The sequence below is a fragment of the Corvus moneduloides genome, chromosome 5 (assembly GCF_009650955.1).
Source record: "Corvus moneduloides isolate bCorMon1 chromosome 5, bCorMon1.pri, whole genome shotgun sequence".
NCBI lineage: Eukaryota > Metazoa > Chordata > Aves > Passeriformes > Corvidae > Corvus > Corvus moneduloides.
The window spans coordinates 40,916,462-40,936,913 of NC_045480.1; the positions used below are offsets into that span (position 1 = coordinate 40,916,462).

Below are 20,452 nucleotides of genomic sequence, written 5' to 3' on the forward strand. Positions count from 1 at the left end.
CCTGTACAGAAAACTGTATTACTCACCTTGTGTTGTCCTTCTGTGGAGCAAAGCTGGCACTGATAAAATCTACAGTGGGCAGTGATGTGTTCTGTGTGTCATGTCCTCCTGTGGGAGGAGAGTCACTAGCTTCCCTGTGTATTTGAATAAAATTAATAAGTAAAGTGTAATACAATGTGGCAAAAATCAAGGTTAGCATATTGGATTTGAGTAGAAGAGGCTATTTACAGTGCTTTGTTGTCACATCCACCCTATCTGACATTTTTCTATGTTAATGTGTAATTATTAAATAGTTATGTACTCTATCCTAAATTCTTATTTAGGACAAATACTTTCACTATGATTATTACTAGAAAATTTGATATATTTCAATTTTTTTCTATTGGTTTTCCCTAACAAGGAGATATAAAGTATAGCAAAGACAAGATGTGGAGGCCAGTAGTTCTAATTAAAAATGTTTCATATCGATAGTAGTTTTTCTTTTCAATTGAAAAAAAAGCAGCTGTTACCCTTCTAGTAATTGTGATTTGTATAAGAACTTGAAATACATCAGTAACTATATTTTTCCATATACATGAGCTTTTTTTGTACTTCTACTGCCCATGTAACTATAACATGCAGCAATGAGGAATATCTTTAAATTCTAAATCAGTGTTAGGCTGAGACCGTGCATTAAAGCCCATATTGGATGGCTCATAGCAACATTTCTATTTATTGAAGGCCCCAATTGTCCTATATTTCATCCCAGCAAGCGTGCATCACTTCGTTTAGTGACAGCTTGTGCCAAAATGAGTTAATCAGGTCTCTATTTCTGAGAGAAGCTAGCATGGTGCAGGATGAAAGTTGTGGGACAAACAGCTGCTTCTGCAGGGAAAGCCCCTTAAAACTGGCCTTGAAGAGAAGGATTGCCTGAATTGTTTTTCCAAATTAAAGGAAGATGGCAGTGGTTCCTCAGTGTTCACAGATCCCAGAGTTGCTACATGAAGGCAAGACCATTTCCACCTAAGTTCAGGAGTGGCTACTCCTGGAACACAGCTGCTATGGAAAGGTAATTCATTACTAAGTCCCTGTGCTGAAAGAGGTTTAGTACCTTCCATGAGATAAAAGAGGAATTGCACCTGGCCAAAGACCTCACTGAACAGGTGCATTTCCTCACAGAAAACAAGAGATGAAAACCTGTTGACTTACTGACAGTTTTTCTTGTCTGTTAGGTTTGAGGTAGACATGTTATTGTCTGGGTGCTCATCAGTGCTAGCCCTCTAAAACACTACTTAATCACCTATTTGAGCATGGAAGAAAATACAGAGAATTAAATGCATTACATAAACAGTTAAAGGGGAAAAACTAGGTCAAACTTATACCAAGCAGCCTTGAGAGCATCCTTTTTGAAGTATTTGTTTTGAAGAAATTTGTGTTATGTGAATCTCTGAACATCAAGAATACAGGCAAATATAATTGCAGAGCAGACTTGAAGGAAGCTTTGTTAGTACTGATGAGGCTTTTGGTCTCCCAGCCTTCCTCTTGTATGTAGAGATGAAAGAAACAATTGAGGCTGATAAAAAGATTTTAAGCCAGAAGTAATGAATTGTAGACTGTCAGAAGCAACTGTATGCAGACTGTTCAGTGCAGCCCTACAATTTAAGAACAGATATATTACTGCGTGTTCCTGTACAGCCTGTAATTGTTCTACATGCTTTATCCATGCACATGCACCTCAGCCCCCAAATTTTCATCAAAGCAGAAAGTGCAAAGTAAAGAAATGGAGACATGGTATCTCCTCTTCTCCCTCCTGCTTTCTCCCCCACTGTATCTACAGCCTGTACCAAGTACAGCTGCTTGTACTTCCGAATCCCCAGACAACAGAGTCCTCAGCCTCACTCATGGCAGAATTTTATCAGAACTGTATTATTAGATGCAAAGCTCCTAGCCCATTCTTTCCTTTTAACCACCAGTTATGTGGTTTTGCTTATAATCAAAGCTAAATACTTAGGCATTTTCCAGTCAGGGCATAACAGCTATCCCAGCTGCTTCACCACTCTTTAGCCATGAGTCAAACTCAAGGTACCTTTCTACTGTCTGTCTGTCCATCCCCTCCTGTTGTTCTCCCCAGTGCTGTTTCTTTAATAAGTTTGTTCATTAAGGGATATTACAGAGGTACAGACATTACAAATAAGGGATACTTCTGAGTTCTCCCTACACCTTGGCTCCACATGCAGCATAAAGATCTCATCTCCGTTGTTTGGAAAAGGTTATGTTTAATATGGTTTTTGCGGCAAAAAGCAGTGTCTTACTTCAGTGCAGAATGGCTAATTCTGCTGTAGATAAAGCCTAAGAATTGTTTGCTGCCATCAGCTCTGGCCATTGGGGTATTAAGTTAAAGAAAAGCATTATCCAAATTGCACCTCGTGATCACATAATGAACACCCTGGTGATTAGTACGCCCCTCGGCTCTGTATGGTGGCTTTTTTCACAGTAGACTGGGAAGAGTCTGATGACTTGACTCATGTGGCTGATCAAGTGCATGGGGGACAGGGAGACTGAGGCTACAATTTTCAACTTAGGCCTACTTTCTTGCAAGACCAACAAGACAATGTGGGAGAAAGACAAAACCTGTCTGTAGCCAGGTCTCTGTCCTACTCTGACAGCCCCCCATACCAGTGCAGTTTGTCTAGATGAAAGATCACACCAACCAAATAAATTTTATCAAGTATTTCAATGGAAGATGATGCTATATTAAATTAGTATTATTTTCTTAGCTAATAATAGCCTCACAATATTTTTTATCTTGAAGTTTGTGATGCACACGCTATATTAATCTCAGTGATCTTTCCACAGGTGACTTGTTAGATACTTCAGTTCTGGTGGCCAAAGTACTTTCCTGTGTTTTTATAAAGCATTGTGCACATGATGGAGGCTGCCATAGTTATGCTATGAAAGTAATAATTCTAAGAGGAAGTAAAAGGCTGGGATATTTAGAGCCTGATTCAGTAGCCCTACAAACTAGAGGGAGTCATTCTGATTGACTTCAGTTGGGATTAGATTAGGCTCTTATCCATTAGAAAATAATTCCTTCTTGCTGTTTAGAGCATTCACATATTCTGAAAGCTAGCAAAGGGAGGTAAACTCTCCATATATCTTGTAATGGAAGTTAAAAATTTCCCATTCTGCCCCTCCATAATATACATATTAATGGTAGTGCTTAGAGACCTCCTTGGGGAATCCAGAAGTTAGTTCTTTTTGTACCACAGCCCTGTTTCTTCATGAAACCACCAGCTTGGGTACACGTTCTTAGCAACCATACTTGGTATATAAATATCTTACAGAGTTGGAAAGAAGCTAGAAATGCCAGCTCATTCTATAATGGCTCTCCTCTGACAGCTGCTTATCTACTGTTCTCAGCAGGAGATTTATTGGGTCCTTTTCTCATTTCCCAAGCTGTACATTCTTTGTTATCTATGCACACTTGCTTGTATTGATGGCAAGACTCCTAGCTGAATTTCAGCTATGTGGCCTTTCACATAAAACCAGATCCCTCTTCATCTCAGCCTCCACTTCAGAACATGTACATTTTATCACTTTTTGTTAAAAAGATCTTATACATGCTATAAATTCTGTAAACTCAGCTGCCTGTCTTATAAGAATGTACAGATCTCTTGCAGGGATCTTCTAAGAAAGGCTAAGTAAAAAGAAAGAAACTGCTCAGTTGTACAGTTACGTTCTCTCAGGAGACAGGATTATTTTCAGGATCTACAGGAGAAAATCAGACACTTAAACCATACTGGAAAGAAGTCAAATTCAGTTTTCTTCAAAAAATGGCATAACCTTTTTCATTACCACATGGAAAACCAGCAGAATCCTAGAACACAACTGCTGTTGATAATGGCACACTACTGGCTAATCCTTTTTATGAAGGTCACCCTGATTCATGCAGCTAGGCAGCATCTTACCACAATTTTTCACTTACCATTGTACTAGATCCTACCAAATGCAAATGCCACCTACTAAGCTGTTTCCCAAGAAGTACCATGGAATTAAGACCAGAGTCCTTAAATTGTTGCTTGAAAACTGAGTGTTTTGCTTGCAGAGAATTCAAATTCAAGGTTTTGATTGTACAGTAATAGTGTTTTACCTTTAGATCTGTCCTCTCTGAGGCATGTCACAGTCTTAGAAAACCATAGCATTTTTAGTTTAGAAGTCCTTGAATAGTGCAGGTTTTTTTCCAAGGCTCTGCACACAAGTATTGCATCAGCTAGAAACTAGAGTGTATGTATTCCAACATATACTTCCTCAGTAATATTGAGTTCTTACTAGCAATTAATCATCAATGTTCTTAGGAAGCTGTTAAACAATATTATTCTAATTCCTTATTTTACAGCTGGCCTAAATGGAATCAGAATGATGAGGAAATCTTTCTAGAGCATCAGAAAAAAGCCATTTGAGAGGTGATGCAAAACCCATGAATTCTCATTCTCAGGCTAGGCTCCTCCTAGGCTTCATTATTAGGGATAAGTAGCACTGACTCCAAACCCAGGACTTGCCTCAGCTGTTCCTAGATCCCAGGTCCACTTACTACTTTTTCAATTCTTGGAATAATTTTCTTTCTTTTTCTAGTAGAGAAAGAAAAGTACCCTAGTAGAATCCACAAATACGCTTTATGGTGAATTCTTTTGGTTCTGTTTTACTTTTTCCTTCTTGGGCTTTTCCCAGCCTACTCCAAATCCCCATGAGTTTCACACTTTCTGAGACTGCTCCTCTGGCTGCTTTGGTGGAGACCCACAGCTCATTCAGGCTCCTTCAGATAGCAGCATCACTGTCACACAGTACCAGGCTCAGCCTCTTGCCAAACTCCTTTGAGCAGCAGCCAGCAGCATACCCCTGTTCTGCACCAGACTGTGACCATGCCATGCTCACTTCGCACCCTTCTTCTTTTTGGAGAGTTTGAAGCTGAGACAACATTGCACTGCAGGCCTGGGAGTAGGAATTCTAAATTAATTGTGGTGTGCAGGTCTGTTCTGTTAATAGCATGAGATGCTATAAATGCCTATTTACCAGTGTAGAAAAACTGGCTGCTGTTTTACCATGTAATTGGCTTCCATGATTTATTTCATGCTGTATGAAATACTAAGCTGGCTTCAGCTCTGACTTACGCTCTCGTTACTAGAGTAATTTGTTTGACTGCAATGGAATTGCTAAGGAGTTTCACAGAGTTACAAAATCAAGAGAAGAGTCTGCTGTAAGCATATTGCATATGAAAAGGAAGGCAAAGGGAAGTGCTACATTCAGCTTTGAGGACCTTTACCTGACTTTAGTATATCTAAGTAGAACATTCTCTTTCTAGTTGGCTTCTTTAATTTCAAATAGAATTCGGTAACAGTAATTACTACATTTTAATTACACACTGAAGTATCCTTGGAATCCAGAACAAATGACTTGCCAATACTGAGTCTGGTAGTATTGTACGTCTTGTTGCTGATAAAAACATTGTTGCTGCTCTATTGGAATCTCAGATCCACTAGTAGCATTTGACTGGAAGTGAATTATTGAAGTCTTGAGCAGTAAATTCATCACTGTTCTTTTGTCTGAAATCAGAAACACATGTTTTTTCTTGTATTTATCTGACATAAGAGGAATATGACAAATAAGCAAATTTTATTGAAATTAAATGGTGGTCTTGAATCCAGCTTACATTTGACTGCTGCCTCAGCATAGCATTAGGGAAATTACAATACTGGCACACTTTACCTTCCCCTTCAAATGTTCTGCCAAGCTCCTGACTCTGTAGACAAAAGAAATCATGAAAGAGATTAGGGCTTGTTGGCATTGATATCCTGTGGTCCACACATTGAACGTGTTATGAAGAGTCTACCAAAAACGTCCCTAGATCTTTATTTGGATACATTTAAGAATTGTATTTGTTTGTTAGAATAAACTAGTTGCATAAGAGGGCCAAGTACACTGCTGCAGCAGTTGTCATTAGCCAAAAAAATTGCTGGCAACAATTTTATCCAAAAAGATCAACTCTACCTATTTTCAGTCCTTGAAGGGGCTGTATTAAAAGACAATGTTGTGCTAGTGTTTCTACTTTACTGTTTACATGTTTATCATTCTAGCAATTATTCTAAAGGAATAACTTATGAAACAGTATCCTCAATGCTTACCCTTTGGGCTAAGGATAGCTGCCAGCATTTTAAGATGAACTGGCTACAGGACAATTCTGTTTATCTCTGAAGCAAGCATAACTAATTCAAGATTGGTTTTTTTTCTTCATGAAGCAAAACTTTTAAGGTTATATTGATTGATTTTAATCAGTAAGCAAATAAAACAAAACTGTACTTCTGGTAATCAGTCTTATAATTCCTCAAGGAATTAATAAAGGAAAGGGAAGTTTCAGTACAAGATAGAGCAATCCCAAAAATTCTTTCAAATTATTAAAACATGAATCTCAAAATACAGTATTGCTATGTAATGTCCCTTTTAGACAAGTGCACAGAAGACATGGAAAAAGCAGCAAATAATAGTAGTGTAGTATAATCACATGAAGCTTACTTTCCTTGAAAAATAAAATTAATTAAATGCTACTATATGTTGTGTAACAGGGTTGTAGTCTGTAGTCATTCAGTCAGAGAGCTGACGGGGCAGTGACTAAAAAGCCTACACTAACCAGGATAAAAAGTAGAGTCAAGTGTTAAAACTGAATGACAGCATTTAATAAAAAGTTTTAATCTTACAGTGTTCAGACAGGAAAAAAAAAGGTAAACTCCCAGTTTATGTAAGTGGCAGTGTTTTTCCTAGTGTCTACATAGATAATGTCATTTACACTAGCTCAGGGTTTGCCATTGTTTTTGAATATTTTCTCTATTTTTTCCACATGTGACCAGGATGTTTTTTCCTTTGGAGTTCTACTCCTGCAGTTTTTTCCTTACACATGTTGGTAATATTCTGTCACATCATAATTTCGTTGCAGAAGCCGGTTTGCTATCACAGATGATTATGGTTTCAGGTGAAAAAATAAGCAGCAGGAGCAAATGAGTGCCTCACCACAAAAGCCTTCGAAGAAGACCTAATTAAAAAAACAGGGGAAAACAGAAATAGAACATATAGACAGAAAAGCCTCACCCCCCAACTTGGGCTAATGTAAATGAGTTCATCTTTTTTAATTAAGATAAACAAGAAAGAGTTATCTGTAAAGCACTGGTCTAATCTAAGCAATATTTGGTCAAAAAATGCAGTATTGTACCCAAATGCAATAAAGATGAAGTAATTAAAGTAAAATGGCAGTATGTCACTTAAATGATTTGATCATTACACAAGTAAAAAGAATTTTAAAATAAATACTATATTTTTCCCATGTCACCCAAATTTGCTGTCTTGGCAATTTGGTTTATGCAAATGAGGGACCTTGATAATGCAGATCTTCCTTTCCCTCCCTGACTTGCACCATTTATATCAATGCAACTATTTACACCAATAAACTTTGGCAGGACATGAATTGGGGAAAGGATAATTCAGGTTTCCAGTTGCAAGACAAAACCAGAACATTTCAAAGTATAAATCTGATACTTAAAGCCCAAAAGATTATTTTTAAGAAATGCCATCAAATTGTTTTCTAGCAGATTATCTGAAATTACTGAGAAATTGGTGTATTTTTAAAGCCTACATATTTTCCAATATCTCCTTCTACTATGGCACAGCCCTTTTTTCCCAATTTAGATTTTTTCTTGTTAGCATTTTGTGACTTAGTGATTTGTTTTAGGACTTGGAGAATTAGGGACAAAAACTCAAGGGAAACTGATGCAAATGGCTTGGGAAAAGCAAACTGAAACTACTCTAAGTGCTACATTGTAAACATCTAACAATCACGCACACTAAAAAAAGTTTGGTTGTTGACTTTGGGCATGATTGAGCAACAGGAAGATTTGACAAACCTATTCATAGAGGGAATGTGAACAGTCACAGTAATTTGACAATCCACTTAAACCCTTTTTTTGCATGAAACTCCTTTGAGCAACTCAGTATAGAAAAAGGGACTGTCCTAATTCTTAGAGACAGTTGTGTTGAATTGGGCTAAAGAACACTGTGGAAGTAATAACTCACTCTGTAGTAAATCTTACTGTACATTTTATAGGGAAAAAATCCTCCTGGTTTCTTGGGTTATCATTCTGGCATCTTTAGACAGTATTACATGTACTTTAAAAAAGCTATACAACAGCATTGCCCTTTGTGAGCTGCAGTGAAGCATTTTGAAGCAGAAATGTGAATGCTCTCATTAAACTGTTCAATCATTGTTCTCTTAGGAATAGCAAATGTGTATTTAAAAAGGTCACAGGAAAAATAATTGAACACAGCTTCTGGGAGGCTTGGAAGCATGCTAAATGTGGGAGTTCCTAGAGCTGCTGAACTGCAAGGTAATAGTTGGATTGAGAACAAGACGCAGCAACATGCTGTGGGCTTGTTTTGACTGTAAATGATTTGGAGTTTGATGAGTATTCTTGTGTGCAAAATCTGGTCCTTAGTGACAGAGGAGTAGTGAGAAGCGAGTTGGTGAAACGCACATCAAGCATTCTGAGTCAGGACTACACTTTCTGCTTGGGGATGCAGTGGAGTGTCACAGCAGTGCTGGCAGTGGGTAGGCAGGACCTTCAGGGTTTTCCTCCTACATCTGGCACAGGATTCTTTGTGGCCCTGCACTAATGAGCTGAGTTAATCCTCTTGGGTGAAGAAGGCAGTAGCAGATCCTAATTATAACATTCACTCAGGTCTGTTCTTCACTCAGCTGCCTAGGGCAGAGAAGCAGCCATGCAGGGTGAGCTCCAGCATGGGAAAGAGGGAGAGTAACAAACTCAGTTATGGCATCTCCTTTACAAGTCTGCCATCCTATGTAGTCCTGTCAAAGGCTGGCACTCACAGCCTGCTGCCTTCTTGGGAGGGATCCTGAGGTTCCTTTGTACCTAACTTTTTGAGTATACCATAAAGACAGACATTTCTTGGAGTGAGATTTGTCTCTGAATCTTCCTGCTTTTACTTTTTCTGTCTGTACAGCAGAAGCTGGTTATCTGTTTACCTAACAAAAACATTGTGTGGATAAGAGTTTGTCATGTATTTGAAGTGAGAGACTATACAGCAGTTTTTAATATATAACTTCTTTGACAAACTAGAGATAAGGGAATTTAAAGGATATATTACTTAGATTTGTTGTAAAATACCATCCCACAGTAATTTTCAGTAGAGTTCTGCCAAATTCTGTCCAGGTAAGGAAGTTGGCTTGTAACTTTTTTTTTTAGTGTTTTAACACTTGCTTCCAAACCATCACCCAACTCTACCTTTATATTATTCTTTGCTTACATATTTTACATGTTGTTCTTCAACATCAGGACACAGGGTTGAGCTTGACATGTGATTCTTACCTGAATTTATCATCTTAGTTTGTTGATTTCAGTTGCATTATAGAAATTTGAGAACCACATTCAGTCCATCTGATCCAGAATCAGTGATTGTTTCATTTTGCACACCTGTTTTGACTCAAAGAACAGGTGAGTCAAATACAAAATCATGTATTTGCATAAATTTTCTAATTAAAAAATACCAGAAAAGGATACATAAAGCAGAATGCTTGAATATTCCAACCCAAATTACTTTCTATTCTCTGCTGATTTGGTAGATGTAAGCACTGAGTCTAAACACCTGATTATATTGTTTTATTATATTTTGATGTAGGACTTCCTTTTGTTTCAGCATTATAGCTATGTTTGTTATGACATCAAGGATGTGAGTGATTTCTTTTCTATTTGTCCTTTTTTTAACAGTTGTTCCTTGGCACAGAGTCCTACCTTGAATTTAACTATTAACTAGATCACAGTTTCTCCTTTTTCAAAATGAGATAGACATGCCTGCAGCGAAACACAGTTTTCTGATATCCTGATCCTGTCCAAGGTGGAAACAGTCGTGGCAGTGAATTTATTCTGCAAAACTCTTGCTGCTTTGGTAATAATTTTAAGTTAAGACCTGGCAAGAATTACCCTTCCTTCAGCTCCATTCGACAAATTTTCTAAAGTCCCTATATGCAATATTAGAATCCTGGTTTTTTATATATAGTATAAGGGGTATATATAGTTCATAAATAGTATTAACAAGAATTGGAAGATTTAGAAGCTTCTTTTTGCAGAGCTCTGAAACACTTTACAGTGGAAGATTGTATTATAAATGTGTACAGCCTTGGGTTTCATGCTGAATACGTTGCAGAATGACGAAAACTTTGGTAGCTTGACCTCCACATACAATGGGGAGAGAGAGGAGTGATGGTGGAATGGTGAATAACAAAGAAAAGAGGAGATTTGCTTTGAGGAAAGAATTTTAAAAATGGAGGAGAGGGTTTGGAGTTCTTTATATTGCAAAACTTTAGTGATTGCCTCCTCCTTGCCCCCCCAAGCTTTTGTTTTCATCCAGATTTTCCAGCTGAGTCCAGTGGTAGCTCACATGGAAATCTCTCCTTTTGGAAGCCCCAGAATTTAGTTTATTGACTGTTGTCTATTGCTTACTGCCTGCTGGGGAAGGAAGCAGTATTGATGATTACTGTAATAGAAGGCTTATTTTTCCTTTATTCCTACACTGTTGCGTCAAATCTGATTTGTTATATGGAAAGAGTTCCATACAAAGCTTATGATCTATTATTTACAACCCTTCAGAAAGTTGTAGTCTATTATAGATGCAGATCAAGTTTTTCTTTTAGGCATACAGAAAGAATCTGATAGTGGTATTAAATTTCAGCTATAGAAGTACAGAGAACATGCTGTGTGGCAGAGTGCATGCATGAACAGTTGCCACTCGGAACTAGAACCTCTGTCTGCTTTGTCTGTTTTATTCCCCTTTTTAAGTAACCCAAGCAATTTATTTTCTGTATTGCAATTTCTTGATCTGCATAACAGCAAGAGTAATTTACCTGCATATGAGCTAGGCTATGTCAAGTGCTCAGTACCTCCCTCTGGCAAAACTCAGTGTATCTTCAGAATATTATTTATCAGCTCCAGCAGCTCTGCCTCAAACACTGAACTTCTTTACAAAGGTATTAGTGCTAGGTGGTTAATCTGGTTTTTTGTAGGTGTTTTCACTCTCCTAGCTCTGTTGCACTAAAAGCTGGCCCTCGATCATCTCTCTAGGCGAATTTGACAACACTGGAGGAATAACTTCACTCTGTTTAAAAGCTTCATTTTGTATGATTACTGTTACGTTCGGGATTCGACGGTGGGGTTTGGTTTCATTTTTTTTTTTAATGTAATTCTTTGTTTTACAGATGAGGGCAGGAACGCAGTTGACCATGCAGGTGGTGCACATATTGTAGTAGACCATTTAAGGTCACTGTGCAGTAAAACAGATCCAGCCAGTGAGAAGCTCTTGACTGTCTTTTGTGGCATGCTGATGAACTATAGCAATGAGAATGGTAAACAACACCGAAAATTTGCTTTATGTCTACCAGGAGAACAACCCCAACAAAAAAAGATAAAAAGTTAAAGTCGTCTGTAGGTTTACATTGTGGATGCTTAACACTAAGTTATTCTTGAAGAGATCAGGGACCTCAATTCACGTATACAATTTTCTGTTTCAGTAAAATTATATTCCCAAAAATACTAGATATATTCCTGACACAATTCCATATAACATAAATTGTATAGTTTTAAGATCAGCATCTGGAATTTACTTCTTTGTCTAAAAGCAAAGCATAAAGGTGTATCATACACATTTATAGAAGTTAATTAGAAGGCTACATTAAGTCCTCTCTTTCTCATTGGTATCAAATAACATCTTAAGACTAATTTGTTGCAGACATGCAGTGTTGTTAATTAGTTAAGGGTATAAATGCCAAACAGTTAATAATTTTTCTCCTTGTGAAATGTGTATAAAACCGTGTATTACATTGTTCTAAGATAAATAGGGAATCATTTATAGGTATGTTCAACACTGTTCTGTGTCTACAAATTATAAGTTTATGTTCATTGTCCCATTAATTGGAAATGTTTAGGGACTGGGATAAAAACACGAGAGTATATAAAATGAGAAACCCTTGACCACTGAGAGTAACACAATACCATTCTACATTAGTTGTACACCCTAGTACCTAGCTTGCTTCTGCACACAAGTGCTTTAATGTGCCAAAGTGTATTTACAACATTCGCACATTTTCAAGTTTTCAAAACGTGAAGAAAATTGGACTATGTTAGGAAGGCTACAGAGAGGCTGTTCTCCTGACTTGCAATGGCACAGATTACAAATAGTTAGTAATTACATTGTCTTCAATCATGCCCATTTCCTGAATTGCAGTGTTTTATCTTAGGAAGAAATATCTTTTTGATTAGTTACTTACCATTTCCTGAAAGACAGCATTTGCTGTAACTCACTTTCCATTCCTATGTCCCCAAAACTTTCCTACTTTTCAGGATGGTCCATAGGCTTCACTGTATACATTTTTGATCTGCTTTATCTCTTCTAGCATAGTTACTATGTGTGTTTTCTGTGCCATCTCTCTGGAGATCTCAGCTCTTTGTGTTACTCATCCAGCTCCAAATATAACTGTTGTACGTGTCTCATCTCTTTCTCTTGTTCTTACATTGGGTTCTTTTCCTCCTCTTTTCATTATCTAAGAATTCTTGTTTACAGTACTTCTCCCATCTTTAAATAGCAACTTTCTAGTTCTTTTATTTCATATAGTTTCCAAGAACTGTTTTGCTTGACCACATTGCATGAGTATCAGATTTATTACATTTCATAGTGTTAATTCAGTACTTTCTTTGTTGCAGTATTTGGAGGAAATTAGATATTCTCACCTCTAAGCTACCCTCTGTATTAATTAAGACTAATAAGCATACAGTATACTTGGTAGCTCAAGACAGGCAAGTCCAAAAGTGATGTGTAGAGATACTGTTATCAGTTTTGCTTCAGTGACCAAGCAGATCTTCTCTAGGAAAACTAATTACAAGATAAATCTCCCAAACAAGCAGCTTCAGAACAGCTTAAATTTTATGAACGTTGAATAAATGACTCATTCCATCTAGTAAGATAGCTTATTCTGATGCAATCAATAAAGCAGTTGTGTGGTTCAGTGACAGCCAGCAGGATTCACTAGCTGCTCTCTTCTCTGCTAGAGGACATCTTTCATCTCAGACATACACTATTCACAGAAGCCACTGAAGCAATGTCAGAAGTGAGAAATGCCGGAATATTCCCAGCTCTTGGATCTGGGTGCTTACCAGCCCCGTGTTCTACCATCACATCAGGGAGGAGTGCTGGGGCTTTACCAAACCTCCACCTTACCCCACACGCTTGGTTGTCTCCATGAGGAAGGGTCCTGTTTGTAGGAACCCAGCTCGTGTTTGGCCCAGCATTCATGGGTAGTCTGTGTAAGATTTGTGTCCTCTAGTTCCATTGTGAATTTGCTCACGGACTGGGGCAATTAATTGAATTAAACCCCAAATAGTATGCCAAATCAATATTAAAAAAAAAGAAAAGTGATTTAGAGGACTAAATTTTCAGAAGAAAACTCAGTGACCATACGGTAGCATGTGAATGGAGAAACAGGTAGTTGACCTGTCTTGCCAGTTTTGTTTTAAGGGTCATGAGTACAATTGGACCATAATTGTGAGCTGATCTAAAAATATCACCTGTGGGCCATGATAAATTTTCAGGACAGCAGTCAATGTCAACTAGGAGCCCGAGACAACCACTTACTTCCATGCATTGCCCCAGCAGGTGAATAATATTCTGACTAAATACAGTTCTTTGCTGACCTGTTAAACATGAAAACTGAGACTGCCCTGACAGTTAATTGTGCTCACAGCTTAGTGATTACCATTTTCGGGATTTACTTGCAAAGGTTTGATCCCAGCTACTTACAAAGAAGGCAAATACTGCATTGGTTTTGCTGAAGGATGAGGAGTATGGGATTGCAGCCTAGAGTCAGATTTCTTTGTCTGTAGTTATGGAAACCAATTAGACAAAAATAAAAGAAAAAATATTAGGTTAGGAGGAAGTGTTTCAGTCTTTGGAATAGCACTTCTACCTTCTCTTTGCATGTTTCTATAATCTTTTCCAGCTTGGCATGCCATGTTAAAAAGTTACAGGTGGGGACTTGGAAGATTTCTTTACTTCCTCTTAATGACTTGCACTCTTCTAATTTGTACTAGCTATCCACTTAAGGACCATTAGAGCACAGTTGGTTCTTAGTTGCATCTAATTATCTGTGAACACCCTAATATTTTCCAGTCATTAGCATTTTATGATCAAAAGAGTATATAAATTGTTTTATTTGATTCTAAACAATTTGTCATTCCCGGTCAGCTAATTTGTCATTGCCCTCTTTTTCCAATAGCTACTACTTCGTTATTAGTAACTACCAACTGCCTTATTTTTTTAACATGAGAGACTCAATCTTGAGTACTTCAAGGGATTTATCACACATGAGTTTTACAAAAAAGGCAACTAAGGAGCAGCTACAAGTAAGATTTCCTTTTCCTAAACGGAGCAAATTAATGGGGCATTCTTGTATCTCATCCTGATTCTGGATACTCAGCTTGCAATTTTAACTCCAGTCATAACACTGTTGTCTAAGCTTTAAAACTAGGATTCCTTTTACAAGGTTCTTGTGTCATCTGCTTGTGTTCAGGAATTATTTTTGCTTACTGTCTCAATTCTTTCTTTGCTTCCTTGGTATCTTATCATTTCATTAGTAACTACAATTGTTAAGACAACAAACTCAAACTTTGGCATTTCTTGCAGTTCTTTTAAGCTTTAAAAAAAAGTGTTGATATTTAATTCCATTGCTAGAAACGAGAGGGTTTTTTCTGATGCAAAATGTCCCTTTGCCTTCAGCCAGGTTATCTTGACCCTCTTGTCATAATTGTGTTTTACTACCCAAATTCAATCAGACACAAATAGCTCATCCCTGCTTTCAGTTATTAGCTTCTGTGTAGCCGTTAATCTGCTTAAGAGCAAGAAGCAAAGCAGGCTTGGATAAAGAGGGGAAAACTAATAACTAATCTAATAAAATTAACAATCATATGCAAACACTCACGTAAAAGAGTTAGAAATATGAGTGGTTATTCTGCAGATCTCATAATCCTGTGAGCCAAGACTATTTGCAAGTTAATGGGATCAGTCTGTAAGGTAACAAATTGTCTCTTAAGACCTCTAAAACAAACCATGAAGGCTTTTTAAAGAAACGGAGAAATTATGGAAGAACTAGGCCAATTGGCTTATTAGGTAGTCAAACTGGAGATCAGAAGTTAACTGGATACAGTGTGCATGTGTGAAAGTATACATACATTTATATATGTGAGCATATATACGTAGATAAAAATAATTATGTTTATAGATTGCTGCCTCATTTCATTTCACAGTAAATTCAGTCTGTTGAGATTGTCTTGCCTTCAGTACCTTTGTAAAATGTGACATCCTGATGTTAAATCATACAACTGTTTTCTTATTCTCACAAAACTTAGCAACTGGAATGAATGTTGGGGTCTGATGTGCACTGTTGACCATCTGCAGAAGCTATGTAAATACACAAGAAATGAATGGGAGATTTATGGCACCATTATTATGGTCTGACAGCAATACTTCAGTAATGCTTCCTCCTAAGACTTACCTTTGCTAATTTTCATGCTTGTCTTGGTTTTTGTTTCATTTACATCACAGCTAGAGATGCCTAGCATGCTTTCAAGACCTAAATATACTTAAATGCAAAGTAACCTAAAGTATGTAAGAGCAGATCAAAAGTATGTTCCTTACCATAGTGAGATAATCCATACAATCACTTTTATGAGATGTCATGATTTAACATAGCTGTGGGGATTGCAAGCAGGTTTCTCTAGGGTATGAAATTATGCCATCAATTTGTGCAAAACTAATTTTCCTTCAGCATTATAATCACAACTACTGATGGGACACAAATGATGAGTTGTTTTCTGAAATTCTTTTCAAAATAATGAAATTAACCTAAATTAGCGTTTTTAACTAAAATGCCCCCAATAAAGTTCTCAATTTGGAATATTCTCCTCAGATCTTACTCTTTGGAGTTTCCATGTGTGTCACCGAAGGACATGGAGCCATTGAAATTCAAGTTTTAGGTAGGTAATTCTTTGTGCTGGCGCATGTATTGATTGCCTTTTATCTACCTGTATATGCATCTGTACAGCATCACTGTCAGTGCTTTTCACCCCAAAAGAACACACAGGCATAGTGCAACATGTGATAGCAGTGTAAAATGTGGCTCTAAGTCATAAATTCAGAAGAGGCATTCAGTTTTTCATGCTTCCTGCTTGCTGTGCATAAAGTTCTGCTTAGGAAGTGGATAGAAGTGCCGTTCCATCCTTAAACACGACGTTGCCTGGCGTCATGGCTCACTTTAGTCCTGTGTCAGACAACTGATTGTAGGGTGGATGCATGTTTCCCCAAATTTGTCTCCTGCTATAGTAGGGCATTAACACTTTCTGCAGTGAAAGGCCAAGATACACAGCCCGAGCTACCCAGTCTGAGGTCTTTCCTAGGGCACAGAGAGAGTGAGACTGAACCATTTAGATGTTTTTAATTTATCTGAACTAAAAAGTGCTGTAGGTCTCCGTACCAGTGAGATGCCTAATGCTTTATCTTAAATTGCTTAATAGACTTCGCTAGAGAATGAGCCTCCTATCGGTGATAATTACATATGTAAATGTCAGGTCCAGAATTTTTATGGCAAGCCCAGGCTTAAGTATAAACACAGCAAATAGCTGCTGGCAGCCTTTTATTTTCAAGGGTCTTGCTTCCTGTGCAGTTTTGTGACTCACAGGGTTGCCCTGTCTTTGTGAAACGAGAAAATTTATAAATTTTAAATTAGCACTTACTGCTGTTAAGGCAATGTTTACTTTATTGACAATTCTTGTAATGCCATTCTTACCACTGTAGATAGATAATTCCTGTACTCAGGTGCCATCCTTCTACTCTGGAAAAATCAGACTGGTATGGAGTCTGGTATAATATCTGACTTTTGACCCAGTACAATTGTTCTTTCTTAGAATATGGGGCTCTTTCCTCTTTTTTTAATTTGGAAATTCTAGAGGTCCTTTAGTCAGTGCACTCTGTGCTCTCTTGATCAACAATATATCTTTCTATTTGGCTCTTAAGATTCCTATTTCCTTTCAAAGATTATGTGGTTTCCCTTTTTCCACTCATCTCCTCCATGCTTTTTATATATTTTGTGTTAAGAAAGAGACAGCAGAAAAAAACCCTGCTCAAAATGGAGAGTTTAGGCTTCTGATGTTGGAATGAAGTCCATAGAGATTGTCTCTTTATCCGTTAAAGTTGGATAAAGCGACTTTTAGAGTGACTAAAGGTATCGTCTAGTAACAAAGCAATTTCTTTCCACATAATTTTCTATGGCATTTGTGGTTTGTGTCTTTGTTCTCCCACTCTCCATGACGACCAGTTTTCCTTCAGAATTTTTAAGTGTTTGCAGGGGACAATTACAAGCCAAGGACAAAAACAGATTATTTACCAGTAACTTGAGTTCTCCTACACAATAATTTTCTCTATAGAACCATTCCATCTCCCCCTCTCCCCAGTTTTCCTACTGAAAGACAGATTTTTACAGTCAGTTTGGAATGAAGTAGGAGGGTGTAGTAGTGACTCACACATCTGCCAGAGGTAAAATGGCATTCAATGCATGCGCTAGTACAATTTGTACTTACCTGAAATTTGACAACTTCAACAGCTCTTTGGTGTCTGACATGGCGTTCTCATAAATTTCACTAAAGACCACGAATCTGTGGAAGAGGTAATCCCTCCCCCCAAAAAAGGAAATTCAGTTACTGGTAAGTAATACAGTTTTATTAAAGATGTCAAGCCATAAGGATTCCTGCTCATCCCCAATAACCTGTAATAACTATGCTATTTACTTAGTATACCAAATTCATAATTATTATCAAATTATTTTATACTGAATACAAATGAGCTAAATATTTTGGAATCATATAATAATTTTCATTATATGAAAATTTCAAACATGCTTGGCAGAATTTTGAGGGCACAGAGTTTTTCAAGAGCATGAGATGATTCTAAATTTGCTAAACTTCAGATGTCATATGTTTTTATCTCCCTGTAAAAATCTGCAAATTTTTATGGCTCTGATGCCACAGATATAAGAACTCCAACTGATTTCAGTTGCCTAGAATAAATTCCTTAACAAGAAAACTACAGCAAAAAACAAACAAACAAAAACCCACAAAAAACCCCTCAGAATTCCCCGATAGGGCTTGACCAAAAGCTAAATGAAGTAATACAATTCTCTTGACTTCACTGGGCTTTGGATCCTTCCTTGTCTTTTGAGTCTGTAACATTTAAACATAGTTGAATTCCTTTAGAAACAAAGGAAAAAAGATGCTTAGGAAAATTACTAAACAACATCTGGTGTGTTTATGTCTGCTTCATTCTATTCACTGTGAAACAATGTTTTTCTTCTTTGCTATGTTATAGGTAAAATGTGTAAGAGGAAATACTGTTATAAATAATCTTTTAAACCAGTCATGTTTCTGCCTAACCATCAAAGCATCTTTCTATTTGCAGACACCTAGGAGCAATACTTTTCTTACTTGTAAATACTGTAAGCTTTCATCCTATGCAAGAAATGATCAGAATGGCTTCTAAGGACTTTTCTTAAACCTTCCATTTTTTGTCTTTATTAAACTTTCTTTTTTCTCAAGCTCCTCATAATCTACATTGTGACTTCCTGTGTTTATAAAACTTTTCATGTTTATTTCAGTGCCAGTTTATATTCATTCTGATTTTAATTTTCCAGTTTTGATCTTTAATTTTAAAAAGAGTATATACAAAAAGATCTCAGATAAATCATTATTTCACTGACCTAGTTCAGGTCAATTTCAGTCAGCTAGTCTCAGTGAGCCCAGAATCAAATCTGACATGTATTAGGAACCTGATAACCACAAAATTGTCAGTAGCTGCATAATTCACTATACCCTATGACCAGATCAGGAAGGAATATTTCTGGGAATACATTCCATTGCCAGGGACAAGGAGAATTATGAGTCCATATCTCAAATCTGGACCAAATCCTAGTTTGAAGAGTAGAGGAGACAGACATTTTAATGCTGCTTAGCTTAGAAGTTGCTTTGTGTGAAAAATGCTTTTTTGGTTAAAAGAACAGAACTATGAAGAGAAATGCTAACTCACTGTTGTACTCTTTTTTTATGTAGATACCTTGCAGTCACAGCTTATCAATATGGGTGTTATTCCTACGTTAGTGAAATTGTTGGGTATTCATTGCCAAAATGCAGCTCTGACAGAAATGTGCCTTGTTGCATTTGGCAATTTAGCAGAACTCGGTAAGTCCATGATACTATTCTCAAATTTACATCCAGTTTTCATAATGTTAAGTCTTAGTTAAAGCCTAGCAAAAGCTCATTCAAGTCCTTTTGGTACATTCAATAATAACAGACAAGAAATTTTTGCTTATTTTCTCTAGAATATATAGTTGTCTCTTTTTTTTTTCCCCCTTCAGTAAGTGAAATTTATTTGGGTACTTAATTCAGCCTTATGTTTTATGTTACTGTGCTTCGGTGCAACTAAGCACATTTTAAATCATCTGAACAGTATTTCCATAGCACTGCTACTTAATGTGAATTATTTATTAATAATATAAATGTTGTATCCTGGTGTAGCTCCACAAAGTTTTATCAGGATTAAATTTGGCTCATGAAAATCTCTGAATGAAACTGAGGCATGCACAGTTCATTAATCTGCATATACAGTGTTATTTTAGGTGTAGAATTTTAACGTGTTCTAGTTTAAATACCTCCATGTACAAATCATGAATAGATGTTAATTTTAGTTACAACTTCATTTAAATTGAAGTTTGTGGCCCTGCTTTGATCCAATGTCTTTGCAAGTGGATCAGTTTTCATTGGAATTTGTCCATGTGTAAATCAACAGGTTGTTATGGCCTGTGTTTTATTAACTTTTGTGGTTTATATTGCTGTTCTTTTGCCAACCTATTTGGTGAAATTCTAGTCTTACGAGTTGGGGTTTTTTTGCACTGGAGGAAATAATACATAGCACTTAGGATATCATCTTATATTTCTAAGAACATTCAGCAGTTCAAAATATGAAGAATATATCTCTGAGTTTGTAGTATTTGGTGGCCTGAGTTCATAGATTTTCAGGCCAGAGAAAGTATTATGTTACCTAGTTTAGTCTGATCATACACGTAACACATTTATTTACAGCAGACAAGTCTTAACAAATCAACAACAGAAAGAGCCATCAAGGTAGCACTAAAGAAATCAACAGATCAGAGGTCTTCAAGATGGGCACTATATACTGAGTCTGCACAGCAGAAAGTATAAGAGTCATACACTGAAAGTTCTAGTGCTTAAATGCAACCAAAACCATAATGATATTAAATGTAATAAATGGT

General features: G+C 37.0%; 1 protein-coding gene and 1 long non-coding RNA gene across 7 annotated transcripts in view; one reads left to right on the plus strand and one right to left on the minus strand.

The window, feature by feature from the left end:
• The window catches only part of RAP1GDS1 (Rap1 GTPase-GDP dissociation stimulator 1), a 90,741-nt gene that overhangs the window by 53,320 nt on the left and 16,969 nt on the right, over positions 1-20,452 (plus strand). For 5 of the 6 annotated variants that reach the window (XM_032110145.1, XM_032110144.1, XM_032110146.1 and 2 more), the window contains 2 exons: positions 11,288-11,434; positions 19,233-19,361. In XM_032110145.1, the coding sequence (XP_031966036.1) occupies positions 11,288-11,434; positions 19,233-19,361 (276 nt within the window). The remainder of the gene's footprint in view (positions 1-11,287; positions 11,435-19,232; positions 19,362-20,452) is intronic. The other variant, XM_032110147.1, reaches the window with a different exon arrangement.
• On the minus strand, positions 5,347-5,977 carry LOC116444607. Its single transcript, XR_004240402.1, has 2 exons — positions 5,687-5,977; positions 5,347-5,579 (listed from the first exon to the last, which is right to left on the minus strand). It is a non-coding gene; the product is annotated as an uncharacterized LOC116444607 (long non-coding RNA).